Source organism: Pristiophorus japonicus, chromosome 18 (assembly GCF_044704955.1).
Source record: "Pristiophorus japonicus isolate sPriJap1 chromosome 18, sPriJap1.hap1, whole genome shotgun sequence".
NCBI classification, from domain to species: Eukaryota; Metazoa; Chordata; class Chondrichthyes; family Pristiophoridae; genus Pristiophorus; species Pristiophorus japonicus.
Genome location: NC_091994.1, coordinates 35,064,766 through 35,079,668, shown reverse-complemented (window position 1 = coordinate 35,079,668; position 14,903 = coordinate 35,064,766). Strand labels below are relative to the sequence as shown.

Here is a 14,903-nt window from a genome sequence, read left to right as displayed (position 1 = left end):
ACTTGAGCCGAGAAGGTTAAGGGGTGATCTGAGACGATTCTTCAAAGTTTATGGAAAGTTGTGATAAGGCAAATAGTGACAGATTGTGGTCACTGGTCATCCAAACAGTAACGATAATCATAAAAGGAATTCAAGAGATTAAAAACAAATCTTTATACAGAGGGTGGTTTTAATGTGGAATTCTTTGCTACAAACTGTTGTTGAATCAGAGTCCATAACTTTGTTTAAGAGAATTAGAAAGTGGCTTGAAAATGAAGACTATAAATGATACGTTGAGCAAGGAGCAGAGTGGGATTAGACTAGGCAGCTCATGGAGAGATATATGTTGGCACGGACTTGATGGGCTGAATGGCCTGTTTCTGTATTAGAAGTTCTATTCTCCTATGAATAAAAATCCAGTTTTCAAAATTTGCTCTCAACTAGAGGCTGGGAATCAGGAGAAAGAGACAAGTAAAAGATTTTAGGAAAATGAGTTTAAAAAAGGACAAGATAGATTACATGAAAATAAATAACATTAAAGTTAGGACAATAAAAATGACAGAGAATAGGTAGAGAGGGGGATACAAGGGACAGCTGGTGAAGAGAGATAAGGGGGAGGGAGGGAGAGAGATAGAGTGAGAAATGGAGAGACAGAGAGATTGAGTAAGAGAGTGTGAGAGAGATTGGAAAGAAGGGAAAGCAGAGTGAGTGGGATTAAAGAGTGAGATTGGGGGAAATAGGAAGAGAGGGATTGGAAAGCGAGTAGGAAATAGGAACAACAGGATTAAAGTGTTCACATTTTTTAGCTTTAGTTAAATAGAAACATAGAAAATTGGTGCAGGAGTAGGCCATTCGGCCCTTTGAGCCTGCACCATCATTCAATATGATCATGGCTGATCATGCAACTTCAGTACCCCATTCCTGCTTTCTCTCCATACCCCTTGATCCCTTTAGCTGCAAGGGCCATATCTAACTCCCTTTTGAATATATCTAACGAACTGGCCTCAACAACTTTCTGTGATAGAGAATTCCACAGGTTCACAATTCTCTGAGTGAAGAAGTTTTTCCTCATCTCAGTCCTAAATGGCTTACCCCTTATCCTTAGACTGTGACCCCTGGTTCTGGACTTCCCCAACATCGGGAACATTCTTCCTGCATCTAACCTGTCCAATCCTGTCAGAATTTGATATGTTTCTATGAAATCCCCTCTCATTCTTCTAAATTCCAATGAATATAAACCTAGTCGATCCAGTCTCTCCTCATCTGTCAGTCCTGCCATCCTGGGAATCAGTCTGGTGAACCTTCGCTGCACTCCCTCAATAGCAAGAATGTCCTTCCTCAGATTAGAAGACCAAAACTGTACACAATATTCAAGGTATGGCCTCACCAAGGCCCTGTACAACAGCAGTAAGACCTCCCTGCTCCTATACTCAAATCCTCTCACTATGAAGGCCAACATGTCATTTGCCTTCTTCATTGCCTGCTGTACCTGCATGCCAACTTTCAATGACTGATGTACCATGACACCCAGGTCTCGTTGCACCTCCCCTTTTCCTAATCTGTCACCATTCAGATAATATCCTGCCTTCCTGTTTTTGCCACCAAAGTGGATAACCTTACATTTATCTACATTATACTGCATGTGCCATGCATTTGCCCACTCACCTAACCTGTCCAAGTCACCCTGCAGCCTCTTAGCATCCTCCTTACAGCTCACACTGCCACCCAGCTTAGTGTCATCTACAAACTTGGAGATATTACATTCAATTCCTTCGTCTAAATCATAAATGTATATTGTAAATAGCTGGGGTCCCAGCACTGAACCTTGCGGTACCCCACTAGTCACTGCTTGTCATTCTGAAAAGGACCCATTTATTCCTACTCTTGGTTAAAAATGGTATATTTAGTTCCATAGGAAAACAAACCAAAGCAGTAAGTCCAGGGAGATAGAAGGTTCCCTGGACCAGCGAGCAGTCGAGGGTTAATGTTAATGGTAGATAGAAACAAATTAGAAGTGATAGATGTACATATTTCGACAATAACTGCAGCCTCCTTCCTGATTCAAGAAGTGTGAAGCTGACACCAGGGTGTCGGGTCAGCAGTCCATTCTCACCTTCACAGATGCGGGTATCCTCGTTCAGGTAGTATCCAGCGGGGCACTCACACTGGAAGCTGCCAAACGTGTTAACGCAGTTCCCACCCTGACACAGGCCTGGTAACTCCTGACACTCATCGATATCTGCAGAAGACAAACAGCAGTCACACTGCAGTCCACACCATGCCCTTTTTATAATGGGATTGTAGTTAAATGGCTGACTTACCCTCCAGGATGACAGTGATGGGGTTTGGTCTGAAACCTTCCCCTCCTGGACACAGAGTCTTGTATTCAGCTGCAATAGAATTTGGTTGTAAAAGTCAATGTTTAATGTAAGCATATCAGTTAACAGAAAGCATATCACCTGATAGATCATCCTTTCCGTTTCTAGCTCTCTCACAACTCGAACTTTCAATTTGTCTCTCTCACCTCGACCTCATCTTCAGCCTTTCATCTCTCGCTTACCTCCAGCCTCCATGTTTTCGCTCTCTTGTCAACCTTTCCTATTCCTCTCTATTGCATCGATACAATGATCCTTGCTCAACTATGATTACCTTCATTCCTAGAAACCTAAGTTGGTATTTCAGTAACTGCAAAATTAAATGGTACAGGAGGCACCCATTTTACAAACCTTTCCTTAATCTCAAACTGGGTCCTGCAGTCCTCGAGCCAGCCCCACTGTATGAGACTGAGGTTCGCCTGATGAGCCGCTGCTAAGAAGATGGCGACACTTGCATGGCGCAGGTTACAGGTTAGTGAAGTATTGCAGGGCACCAGATACCCAGGGGCGCTGAGGCCAATTATGGTGCACCTACTGTGACCACTAACCCAGGATGAAGCAAGAACCGAAGGATCTGGACAGGTGTCAGCTTGGTGCTGCTGGACTTGATGCTGTAAAATGTCAGCATCCTACAATAGGCATGGCTCATTGGAACACGCAGAAACATTTAACTTCTACCGCACGTGACAGGGATGTAATCCCATTAAAATCCACAGTGTTTCTCTCTGAACCAGTCTATAGAAGGAGGCTTCATGAAATGTTAGATTTCCCGTTCCTTACTTTCCATTTAAATCTCCTCCTATCTCCACGATCACTCCCGATCTGGTTGCACAATAAAGACTCGGGCCAATGTACCCGAGATGCATTGGCTGCACTTACTTGAGTTGACAGGAGGGCAGAATTCACAGGGGTTTCCCCAAGCCCTTCCCAGAGAGCAACAGCATGAGGCTCGAGTGACGCCGACACCAATCTCCGCACTGCACGAAATGCCGCCATCTCCTCTCGGCAACGTCTCTAGGAAGCAGTTACCAACACGAGTGTCTGTAATAAAGCAAAACACGAGCGGCAAGTTTAGACTGTGGTCACGTCTGTGCATGGAGCGCATCAGAGGAAAAGTTCAGAATTCAGAGACAGAAAGAAAATAGGATCACCCAAGATATTTCTCGGAACACATTGTGGGCTATACAATGGGTACAGTGTTTCACATTAGTGTAATTTGCATGTGGCTTTTCTGTGGGGTTGGTGGAGCTACCCTTCAGATGTTAGATCTTGTTTGACGTGCGTGTGTGTATTGACATACGCGTGTGTGTGTGTGCGCGCGCGCTTGCGTGTGTGGATGTGGTGGGTAGGTGTGGGTGAGTATAGCTAAATCTTACCCTTTTGTTGGTGAGGAAACTGACAGAGTGGAACAGAAACTGGCCCAAAGATAAACTGCTTCATTACAAATGTTGAAGGCACGGAGTATGAGAGAGTTCTGGTGTGGGGGAAGGGGCAATGCTGTCAGTAGATGGGAGAAGGATAGGAATGAACAATGAAGATGTGAGGATGGGTAATATTCCAGACATTTACTTTATTATCGTTAGGGAGTGTTTAGGACTTTCCCTCAGAAGATTAAGTGGCAGGAGGGGTAGAGTCCCTGATAGGGTAGACTGTACATGGACTGTGGAAGGAGTTATGTGGAGGGGAGGGGCTGTTAATTGCCCCAGGTACCACTCCATTATAGAGGTGGAGGACAGGATTTAATCTCCTTCAAACCAGCATGATTTTACAGAGATATGGAAGTCCTGTAGCGTTGCCAATGTTTGATTAATACAATCATACAGTAATATAACAGACTACATAGTCCACCACTCCCAGGAGTGCATCTTGGAAAATCACAGGCGTGCATGATCCAGCCTAGATTGCAGATTCCCCCCTTTTGTATTAAGATAATAAAACCAAGAAGAGCCCTGTGAATTGAATTGAAATGGTTAATTAAGCAGGAAAACCATTGGAGCGGAGGTCTGTCTCTGAGGAGCACCTCTCTCCCAACGGCTGAGAGCGGTCACCAGCTACCTGCCATATTCTATAACTCAGTGCTTCCGTTTCCATGAAAACTTTAAACGTTACTGTCAATAAATCATCTAAAAGCTGAAGTGAGACTTACCCACGCAGCCGACCCCTGTGGGGTTCAGCTCGAAATCTGTCGGGCAGTTACACAGGTAGCTCCCGGGAGTGTTCACACACAGGCCATTGATGCAGTTCACAGGATCGGCGCATTCATTGATATCTGTGAACAGAAACCCAGCCAATCATCAGTCATCCAACCCATCAAACAATCGATGAACGATCAATTATTAATCCATCGCCAATCAGGTTCTGAAAAACATCCCTTCCTTTTACTATCCCTGCTTCCTTGAATAATTATTTATTATATAATCTATATATCGTAGTATCAGAGTATGATACAGCATAGATAGAGGCCATTCGGCCCATTGTGCCTGTGCCATGTGGTTTGCAAGCTTATGTCTCTCTCTAACTTTTATATGCCGAATATACCTGTCAGATATCGAATGTAGTTAACCCTCCCATGTTTTCTTTGATCTTCACTGCCCTGTTCTTGGGGACCAACTGCAGCTGAATGAATGGGCGGACAGACAGGTCAGCTGCGCCCAGGTACATGTGAGCATGCTCCGGGGCTGGCTGGCCCTCAGGTCCCCTCTCACTGCCAGTCCTTCGCACAGCTGAGGTCAAGGAAACAATAGGCTGGGGATTGAACCCTGTCCCACTGCTGCACAGTGCACTGTTAAAAACCACTGGGATTTTAAACTTTCACAGATCTATAGTAAAAAAAAGACCTGCATTTATATAGCAGCTTTCACAACCTCAGGACATCCCAAAGCGCTTTACAGCTAACGAAGTACTTTTGAAATGTAGACACTGTTATAATATAGGAAACATGGCAGGTAATTTCCACACAGCAAGCTCCCACATACAGCAATGTGATAGTGACCAGATAATCTGTTTTTGTGATGTTGTTTGAGAGATTAAATATTAGCCAGGACACCAGGGATAACTTCCCCGCTCTTCTTCGAAAATAGTGGCAAGGAATTATTTATGTCCACCTGAGAGGGCAGACGGGGCCTCGGTTTAACGTCCCATTCAAAAGACGACACCTCCAACAGTGCAGCACTCCCTTAGTCCTGCACTGGAGTGTCAGCCTAGATTTTGTGCTCAAGTTTGTGTGTGGAACTTGGACCAACAACCTTATCGTTGGTTGAAGTGTGAGTGTGCTACCCACTGAGCCACAGCTGACATACACATACAGAGCGTCAAATAACTGTGGTTGAGTTACGAGGCTGTAATAGTCACAGGATTCAGGTTACATCATAAATCAAGAGAGTGAAACGTGAGCCCTTGAATACAGTTCCTGCATTACAGAGTCTGATTTTTCATCCCTGATGGGGATTCTTCTCCCAGTTGTGGGGAAATCCTGTATTACAAGACAGCTGATGTAACTGTCTGTGTGAATTATTTTTCTGACTGAACTATTTATTTCCTATAATTCACTGCTTCCTGACGTTTTCACTGCAAAGTTCTGAGGCAGCACATTTATGGTGACTTATGAGATCTGTGGAGAGCCTGCGAGCCCGGATATTTTACAAGAAAGTTCATAAGACCGATCAAAGACATGAATTATTGAAGGCCATGAGGTCGTCCCTGTACTCTGCTAATACCAAGATTTACTGGCATTTTACAAGGATATACAGGTTATTGCTTAATTCTAAATATTTATAAATCACAAAGCGACCATCAAATCCTCACATATCACAAAGCCAAACTGTGGCTTCAGTTTTTAACCAGTTAAACACTGAGGAATTAATGGACTAAATGCAGCTATGATCAGTTAAAGCCGAAGCAGTAATGAGATCGAATGCTGCACTGATTCATGACGTCACCTGTGCAGTTGCCACCACTTCTGTCCAGCTCATAGCCGTCATCACAAACACAGCGGAACATTCCGGGTAGGTTCTGGCAAGTGCCAAAGACACAAATGTTCTGGAAGGTGCACTCATCGATATCTGAAGAAACACATAGGAATATTAATGGAAATGTGCGAGTCAAAATCTGCCATATCAGATGTGGGTTTATGCCCTGAGTCACAGCAGAGACATTACACCGGGAGGTTTAATGACACAGGGCCCTCGTGCACACTCTGCGTTATGTATCAACAGACACGGTAAAAAAGTTGTTGGCAACAAGTTGAATTGTCCTACTGATTATACTTTAGGTCACTGGTCCGATAGTGTTGGATACACACAGATATAAGATTAAAACTGGCACAGGTTTGACAGGCCGAATGGCCCCTTTCTGTGCTATCACCATTCTATGATTCTATAAAAACAATTAGAGAGATAAACAGAAAATGCTGCAAGCACCCAGTTGGTCATCAGCATGCTCAGTTTCTATTTCAGGTGGTTTCTTTTAGCCTGATTGTCTCTCAGTCAAGTTCAATAATCAGGACCCTACAATCCCCACTGAACGAACAAAGTGTAGGCCAAAGTGTAAGAAGTCATGAATTGGAAGTAATTGTGAATTGTAAAGGAATAATAGTCTTATAATAAAGTACGGTTCCCCTAGCTCAGCAGTTTTCCTGAGTTGATGACACAGAACAATTCTAATCATGTCACATTTTCACAGAGAGCTCGTTTATAAGGGCATAACACAGAAACAGGCCTTCATGTAGGCATGACTTGGCCTGGTAAGAAGATTGAGGAAGGAGCCTTGAGATGAACAGGCTGTCCAAGCGAAGGTAACCAGAGGTCCAAACAAGAGATAAGCAAAGGAATGATGTCATGGGACGGGGGAGGGTTTTCATTTGAAAGTTGAGACAAAGAACTTGACATACCATTGGGCACCTTAGTTTGGGAAGAATCCTTACGGGTTAGATAGTCCTGTCCATCTTCTACCCCAGGCCCACCCCTAAAAAGAGATATCTAAAAAGCCTTTAGCACAGATGGTGGAGGAAAGAGTTATTCGCGATCGCCAGCCGTCAGTCCAATCAGGACCAATACCAGCTGCTTGTCACAGTCATATGTCTAATATGTCTAGCCTGATTGTGTGTTGCATTTGATTATATTTAAACGACCGCTCCTTAATAAAATGACCTATAACCCCAGAGACCCTTTGGGTAATCTGCGTGTGATCTGTGATCCAAATCTTACAAAAGCCAGCTGGGGGCAAGGGTCCTGGTTACTACCAGGATGTGGCGAGCCTGACTCTTGCCAGCTGCACGATTCAATGCTAACAATGCTGTAAGAAATGTGACTCAACATTCGCTGGAACGTGACCATCTTGTGGCCTTTGTTTTCAGCCTTACCCTGGCAAGCCTTGCTGTCTTCGGTTGGTGTGAATCCCATTTCGCATTCACAGCGGTATCCCCCAGGAGCGTTCAGACACTGCCCATTCTCACACAGGTTCACATTTTCTGCGCACTCGTCAACATCTGCACAGAAAAACAGCTTAGCTCGTCGGTAACACAGTGTAAACTTCACTGATACAATCCATAGTCCTGGGGCTTCCTGCTGAAACCCTCAACTGTACACTGGATAATACCCTGTAGGTAACAGAAAGTCCCACTCACCCTCCCTGCTATAACTTGGTTATTCATTTTATATTCTAAGGCGATTGGTCTCCCCAGATTGAAGGGGTAACACTTGACAAGTTCATTTATGACCCGGAAGTAATGCTGATCAGTTTACATGACCTTGATAGTGGGGACAGGAATATCCCCAGCATTTTTGAAATGATTAATATTTATTTATAACTCCATACCGTACATGTTACACATGGAAGAATCAAATTGTAAGCCATTGTAAATGCAAAAAAAATGTATGTCTTCACAGACAGAGTAGATAGAGAGAAACTGTTCCCATTGGCAGAAGGGTCGAGAACCAGAGGACACAGATTTAAGGTGATCGGCAAAAGAACCAAAGGCGATGTAGATGTAAGAAAATAAGTTTTTTACGCTGCGAGTGCTTGGGTTGGTGGCTGGTGTGCAACGGCCACCACACTTAAAAAAAAAAAAAATCCACTCACAGGCACCTTCCACCCTTCAGGATTTAGTTCAGGACCTGGAATATTAGGTCCTTCATTGAAACACCTGTGAACTTTTTGGCGTGGAAGCAAGTCATCCTCGACTCGAGGGATTGTCTATGATGATGGATGTCTGGGTTCTGAAATGCACTGCCTGAAAGGGTGGTGGAGGCAGGCTCAATCGTATCTTTCAAAAGGGAGTTGGATAAGTATCTGAAGGAAAACAATTTTCAGGGCTATGGGGAAAGGGCGGGGGAGAGGGACTAGCTGAGAGTTGGCATGGGCTCGATGGGCTCGAATGGCCTTCTTCCGTGCTCTGACCATTGTATGATTCCACGATTACTGAATTGTGTGCTAAGCAAACAGATTTCTTATAAACTCACGAACAATTTCCCTATCCTGTGGCGAGCAGATCTCCCGGAAGGATTGTTTCCTGGATTCCACTGTTCCGGATTCCTGCTGGTTTCTCTATTTAATAATTGCAGCCTCTTCAAGTAGAAATAATTCATCCATTTATATTGCGGGTGTCCCTGCAGAATCTGCTCTGTGTATACTGTGGACCAGGAGCCATAACTCCGGTGAGAACATAAAGTCAGCTACCTGTGAAATTCTTAAAAACTGTGACAAGTTTCAATTCTAACTGGATAGCTGGAGAATTCTTGTGCAGAGCAGTGATAGAGAAACCATTGGGACAAAAATGGTTCATTACTGTCTGCAGATTATGGGTTTCCTCTTTGTACTGTGCTGCAAAGCAGATTATTTTATGATACTGCCCTCAGTCAGGCCAACAGTGCTGATTACCATCCGATGTATGGATGTGGGAAACAATCACTGAGGAACTCCCTGTGATGGAAGCAATGGCATAATCTAATCAGGGTGGCCCTAACATAGACAAGATTTGTCAAACACCACAGGTGGCTATTGACATGTCTTTGTGCATGTGTTATGGTATTTACGATCATTGATCGAGTAAACTGCCTCTGTCTCCCAGACTGACTTTTGAAAGGCAAGACATTGTATGATAGAAACTACAATAATAACACCAGTTATTTATGTCAAGACTCTGCTCCATGGGTACATATTTGCAAGCTAGGTTGCAACTGTGAGGGATGGACAACTCCTTGTCTGCACGTCTGCAAAGAAAGCCAAACAATTGATGGGTTTGCCTGTTTTACCTTTCAATGCACTGATATTCAGATTGACAGACAATTGCTTGCTTCTGCAGATGACTCTATTTGAATAATGCTGGTTGGTAAACGTGTCTGTGAAGACAGTGAGTGCCTGGAGTGGCTGATACTAATCATTTGCTGGGCATGAGAAACAAAATGTCTGGTGAAGCCTGAATCACAGGCCCACATCTCTGACCTCAGGACTGGGCCCGCCCAGAGATGGGAAAAGTCTGGCAACACCCCTGTCTGGAAAGATGGGGGGAGGGTGGGACCTCTTGAGGTGGTTCCTGCAGCTTCTGGTGACAGCAGTATTTACTGTGAATTGTTGGAAAGTAAAGGGTTTAATGACAGCACCGGAAACAAGAGCAGGAAAAGTTGCCTCAAAGTCTCAAAAACTGTGCATAATTCTAACAGCCGCTCATCAGACTCGATCTGGACTATCCCACACTTTCAGAGCATGGTGCAGCAGTTCGGTCTGTCTTTCTCTTTCATCTTCTCATCGGGGAGCCATTACCTGAGCAGCTGAAGCCATCCCCACTGAAGCCGTCCTTGCAGGCACAGCGGTATGAGCCCGGCGTGTTCATGCAGTTGGCGCTGGGATTGCACTGGTGCTCCTCGGTGGCGCACTCGTCCAGATCTGCAACGGGAAGGTCAAAGGTCAGCGCAAGTCAAAGCCCAAGTGAACACAAATCCCTCAGGCCAGCAGACACCACACAGCAAGCACCTGACGGGAAGAGCTGGAACCTCCTCATTCCTCAGCACTTCACAGCTGGCATCTGAATCTTTACCGGGCGCCTTGGTTCCAGTGGCGGACCGAGGAATAGGAGCCCGAACATGTTAACGCCCCCGCAGTGATATAGTTACTGCAATATTCCAACCTCCAGGTATTATTTTTAATATTTATATCTAGCTGTGAACATTTATTGCCACCCCTGCTGATCCTCCCCCTCTCTAGTCAAGGGTGCTGAGGCCAATTGCTGCATCCCTACCGCTGTCCCGGGCTGAAATTGGTTAACTTGGCACAGACCGGGGATAGGACCTAGGACAAATCGACAGCGAGACAGTGTGGGGGGGGAGGGGGAGGGGAGGGGCAGAGATCCGAGCATCATTATCAGCACAAGGGGCTCACAGAAATGTGATGTGACGATGTGACTTATGTCATCACCTTACGTAGACAAATCAAAAAACAACCTTGCTAAACTGAATTCCATAAAGACACCAGCCCTTTAAACAGTAGACACAAGGTCACAGTTATCTCAGGCAGAGTTAATTCGGATAGCAGACTGTAATTATGATTAACTTAACTGGACCAGAAGCATAAATACTGTGGCTACAAGAGCAGGTCAGAGGCTGGGTATTCTGCGGCGAGTGTCTCACCTCCTGACTCCCCAAAACCTTTACACCATCTACAAGGCACAAGTCAGGAGTGTGATGGAACATTTTCCACTTACCTGGATGAGTGCAGCTCTACAACACTCAAGAAGCTCGACACCATCCAGGATAAAGCAACCCGCTTGACTTGGAAATATATTGCTGTTCCTTCATCGTCGCCGGGTCAAAATCCTGGAACTCCCTCCCTAACAGCGCTATGGGAGTACCTTCACCACACGGACGCCAGCGGTTCATGAAGGCAGCTCACCACCATCTTCTCAGGGGCAATAAATGCTGGCCTTGCCAGTGATGTCCACAGCCAGTGAATGAATAAAAAAACAGCTAAGCAGGTGTGATAATACTTTAACTGTTATGCTCATAAAATGCTGGATTTAGGGAGTCTAAGAGCAGGAGTTTTTTCAAATTTCTCAAAGCATTCTTTCCAAACACAAAGTGTTGGGAAACCTTGGTTAAAGAAAGTGCTTGGACAGAGTCTCCCTGATTCATTTTTCTCCTTGTTGAAAATGAAGTTGGTTTCCCTGATTCAACTGAACAAAACCCTGATCACCGACATACTCACCAATACACTCAAGTCCGTCTCCGATCCATCCGTCACGACATCTGCACTTGAAGCTCCCTGGCACGTTGATACAAGAGGCGTACATGTCACAGTTGTGAGCTCCGATTTCACACTCATCAATATCTGTGAAAAAGTAGAAGCAGCTTTGAGCAACTGAGCTTTAGTGGTGGTCAAGAGGCTTACAGAATTACTCAAAACAGCAAATGTGCTTCAGGAAATGAGGGGTCAGGGAACTATATTTTGTGGAGATTAATTTGCTTCAATTGCAGAATATTCTAGAATGCATTCAAATGCTGTAAGAAGCTCTGGTGCAAAGTGAAATTTTTTTGGGGGTGAATTCCCGATTCATTACTTTTTCGCTATTAAGTGCAGATCTCATTCTTTCATACGTTCCAACTCCTCTGGGCGCTAATGTAATGGCAGGGACACAATGTGCTGCAGCTCAGCACAGACAACGTGGCCAGCCAAGCAAAGGGCACAGAGAGGTCAAAGAGAGCGCAGAGAGAGGGCACAGAGATAGGGCAGAGAGAGCGCACAGAGAGAGGGCACAGAGAGAGGGCAGAGAGGGTGGGCACCGAGTGGGCAGAGAGAGGGAGGGCAGAGAGAGGGAGGGCACAGAGTGGGCACAAGGCTCATTAGAACTTTAGAACCACAGAAGTTTACAGCACAGAAGGAGGTCTTCTGACCCACTGGGGCCAAAAGTGCCCCCTCCTTAAGCTCCGTCACTGGAGGCGGTAATGGAGTGGATAGGCCTCACCGACTGGGGGCAGACGGTTAGGCCGACCCTTCCTATATTGCCCCCGGGAGCGGCGGGAACAGGTTTCCACACTACCCGTGCTGCCGCCTGTCGGGCACGCGCTGACCCCACACCGACCGGCGGCGACCCCTACGGGAAATTGCCCCGCGGTAGCGGTGCCTCTGCCGGTCGTTGCCATGGACACCTTTCCCCTGCGGGAAGCTGTGTGCGACTGGGCGGTGCGTCCGCCCTTAAAGGGGAGGGTGCACAGCCGGCGCCTCCATTTTATTTCAATTGTCGGCCGGGCCGCCAATAGGCAGCCCCTCACCCTTGGGTACCGGGCCACTGGCCCCGCCAAAACCCTCCCTGGTGGCCCAGTGGGCCTAACTAAACCCCATGCAGAGCTCGCAGCAGCCCTCCCCTTTAACTGGACATTGGTCGATCCTCCGCCCCGTGGATTGGGGCGGAAAAAAGTCTTGAAGAGCAGTGAGTGCGCCTACACCTAGTTGGGGGCAATTTCGGCCCCACTGGGTCTGTGCGGCTCTTTGTTAGAACAATCCAAAACTAATCCCACTGCTCCGCTCTCTCCCTCCAGCCCTACATCTTCTGCTGCTTTAAATACCTATCCACTTACCCGTTAAAAGATGCAATGGTCTCTGCCTCAACTAATCGTTGTGGCAAAACATTCCATACTCCAAAAACAGTCTTGACAAAGACACTTTTCTTATTGGCAATTTAAAATTGATTAACTCTTGTAACTGACCTTCCCAACCAGAAGAAATACTATTTTCCTATTCACCCGATCAAAAATGTTTTATAATTTTAAAAATCTGTATTAACTCTCCTCGTGGCTTTATCTGCTCCTTTAGAAATAGTCCCAATATCTCAACATAACTATAGATTGCCAATCCGGGTATCATTCTCGTGAATCCACATTCTCTATGGCTTTAAAGTCCTTTCTATTATGGATGCCCAAAACTGCACATAGAAAGTAAGTCTTACATTTGTGTAGTGCCTATCACAGCCTTAGGACATCCCAATGCGCTTTACAGCCAATTAAGTACTTTTGAAGTGTAGTCAGTGTTGCAATGTGGGAAACATGGGCGGAGATGAGGAAAGTAAGGTAAGAGGCCAGGAACAACCTACCTCACTCGGATGCTTAAGCCGGGTTTGCACCTACTGCAAGCTCAGGCCCAGTTACGGTTATTTGAGAGCGCTCCGGAAATCCCATGACAGCATAGTGGGGGTGTAGATTTAACAGTCTGAGTGTTACCCAATCACAGCAAAAAGGTAACTCTCCCCTCTGGTCTTAACCCAATTCTTAATGAGCATGAGCTTACAGCACAAGACTATCCTGAATTAGGCCCCAAGTCAGCACTCTCACTCAGAGAGGCCCCAGGATGAATGGAGTAGGAAATGGAAACATGTCACTCTGGGGGCTCAGGTCTGTTGCTGGGGCAGAGGTGGAGGCTGCAGCTTCAGCCTGGGAGTGTCTGATGGGACAGCGTAGATTTTAGAAGAAAGGGAAGACTGAGGGAGACAAGGAGTTTCAAGATTTCAGATCCTGGGAAAGAGTAAAGTAGAGTCGGAGACGATGCGATGCGCCTTGATTTAAACATGGTGAGAATGCAGGGAGGAGCAAGAGCGTGTGGGCCGGGGTGCTGGCTGCTTAATCAGACTAATACACTGCCACATTAAACTGACTCGGAAATATTGGCAATGTTTGCATTAAACTCTGAACAAAGGGCTTTTGATTTGATTTCAGCATAGTTTGACTTCAATGGAAAGCCTGCAGGAGAACACTGAAGAGCGAAGATTCCCACCTGTGCACCCTGTGGTTCCTTTCTTCACAAAGTATCCCAGCTGGCAATGGCAGATGAAAGAGCCTTTGGTGTTCTCGCAGTCGCCATGGAGACAGATGTTAGGATTCAGGTCACACTCATTAACATCTGGAAGCAAAGTTCACAATGAAAGATTTATTTTTCCATACTAAATAATGAAACTGGAGCAGGACGGGAGTTAATTAAAGTCGCAGGTTTACAGGCTGAATCCGTGCTCTGCCATATTGGTAATAAGGGATTTGCAGCTTAAATTCAAATATTGTGCTGTGCAATTGGTTACAGACGAGAGTCGTGCACTGGATGCTTGAAGTCTGTGTTGTGATAACTGCACAATAAAAGTCATTGGGTCCAACCTTCCCCCACTCACTCCCTCCCTGCCCAAACACGGCCTCCACACACACACCCCCTCCGTGTCTTCCCCCCTACATCCACTCACCACTGGGTCCAACCCTTCCCCACTCACTCCTGCCCTCCCTGCCCAAACACGGCCTCCACACACAACCCCTCTGCCCAACCCCCAACGCACCCACTCATCACTGATTCCCTTCCTCCCCCCCCCCCCCCCCCCACCAACACCCATGCACCACTGTCTCGGTTTCCCCCCCACCCCCCCCCCCCCGTGCCATATACACACCCATTCACCCGCTGGCTCCGTCCCTCTCTCACGTGGCCCCGCCCCTCCCCCTCCCACACCCACTCACCGCTGGGTCCATTCCTCCCACCGGGTCCATCCTCCTCCCATAAACTGCCATCTCATCCCCACTCCCACGCCACTCG

At 46.2% G+C, this 14,903-nt stretch overlaps 1 protein-coding gene across 1 annotated transcript in view; it reads right to left on the bottom strand.

Annotated features, from left to right (window-relative positions):
- Positions 1–14,903, bottom strand: part of fbn2b (fibrillin 2b) — a 563,973-nt gene that overhangs the window by 189,572 nt on the left and 359,498 nt on the right. The window contains exons 32-40 of the mRNA XM_070859858.1: positions 14,109–14,234; positions 11,550–11,672; positions 10,113–10,235; positions 7,714–7,839; positions 6,293–6,415; positions 4,501–4,623; positions 3,234–3,395; positions 2,301–2,369; positions 2,093–2,218 (exon numbers count right to left, since the gene is read on the bottom strand). Of these exons, the coding sequence (XP_070715959.1) occupies positions 2,093–2,218; positions 2,301–2,369; positions 3,234–3,395; positions 4,501–4,623; positions 6,293–6,415; positions 7,714–7,839; positions 10,113–10,235; positions 11,550–11,672; positions 14,109–14,234 (1,101 nt within the window). The remainder of the gene's footprint in view (positions 1–2,092; positions 2,219–2,300; positions 2,370–3,233; positions 3,396–4,500; positions 4,624–6,292; positions 6,416–7,713; positions 7,840–10,112; positions 10,236–11,549; positions 11,673–14,108; positions 14,235–14,903) is intronic.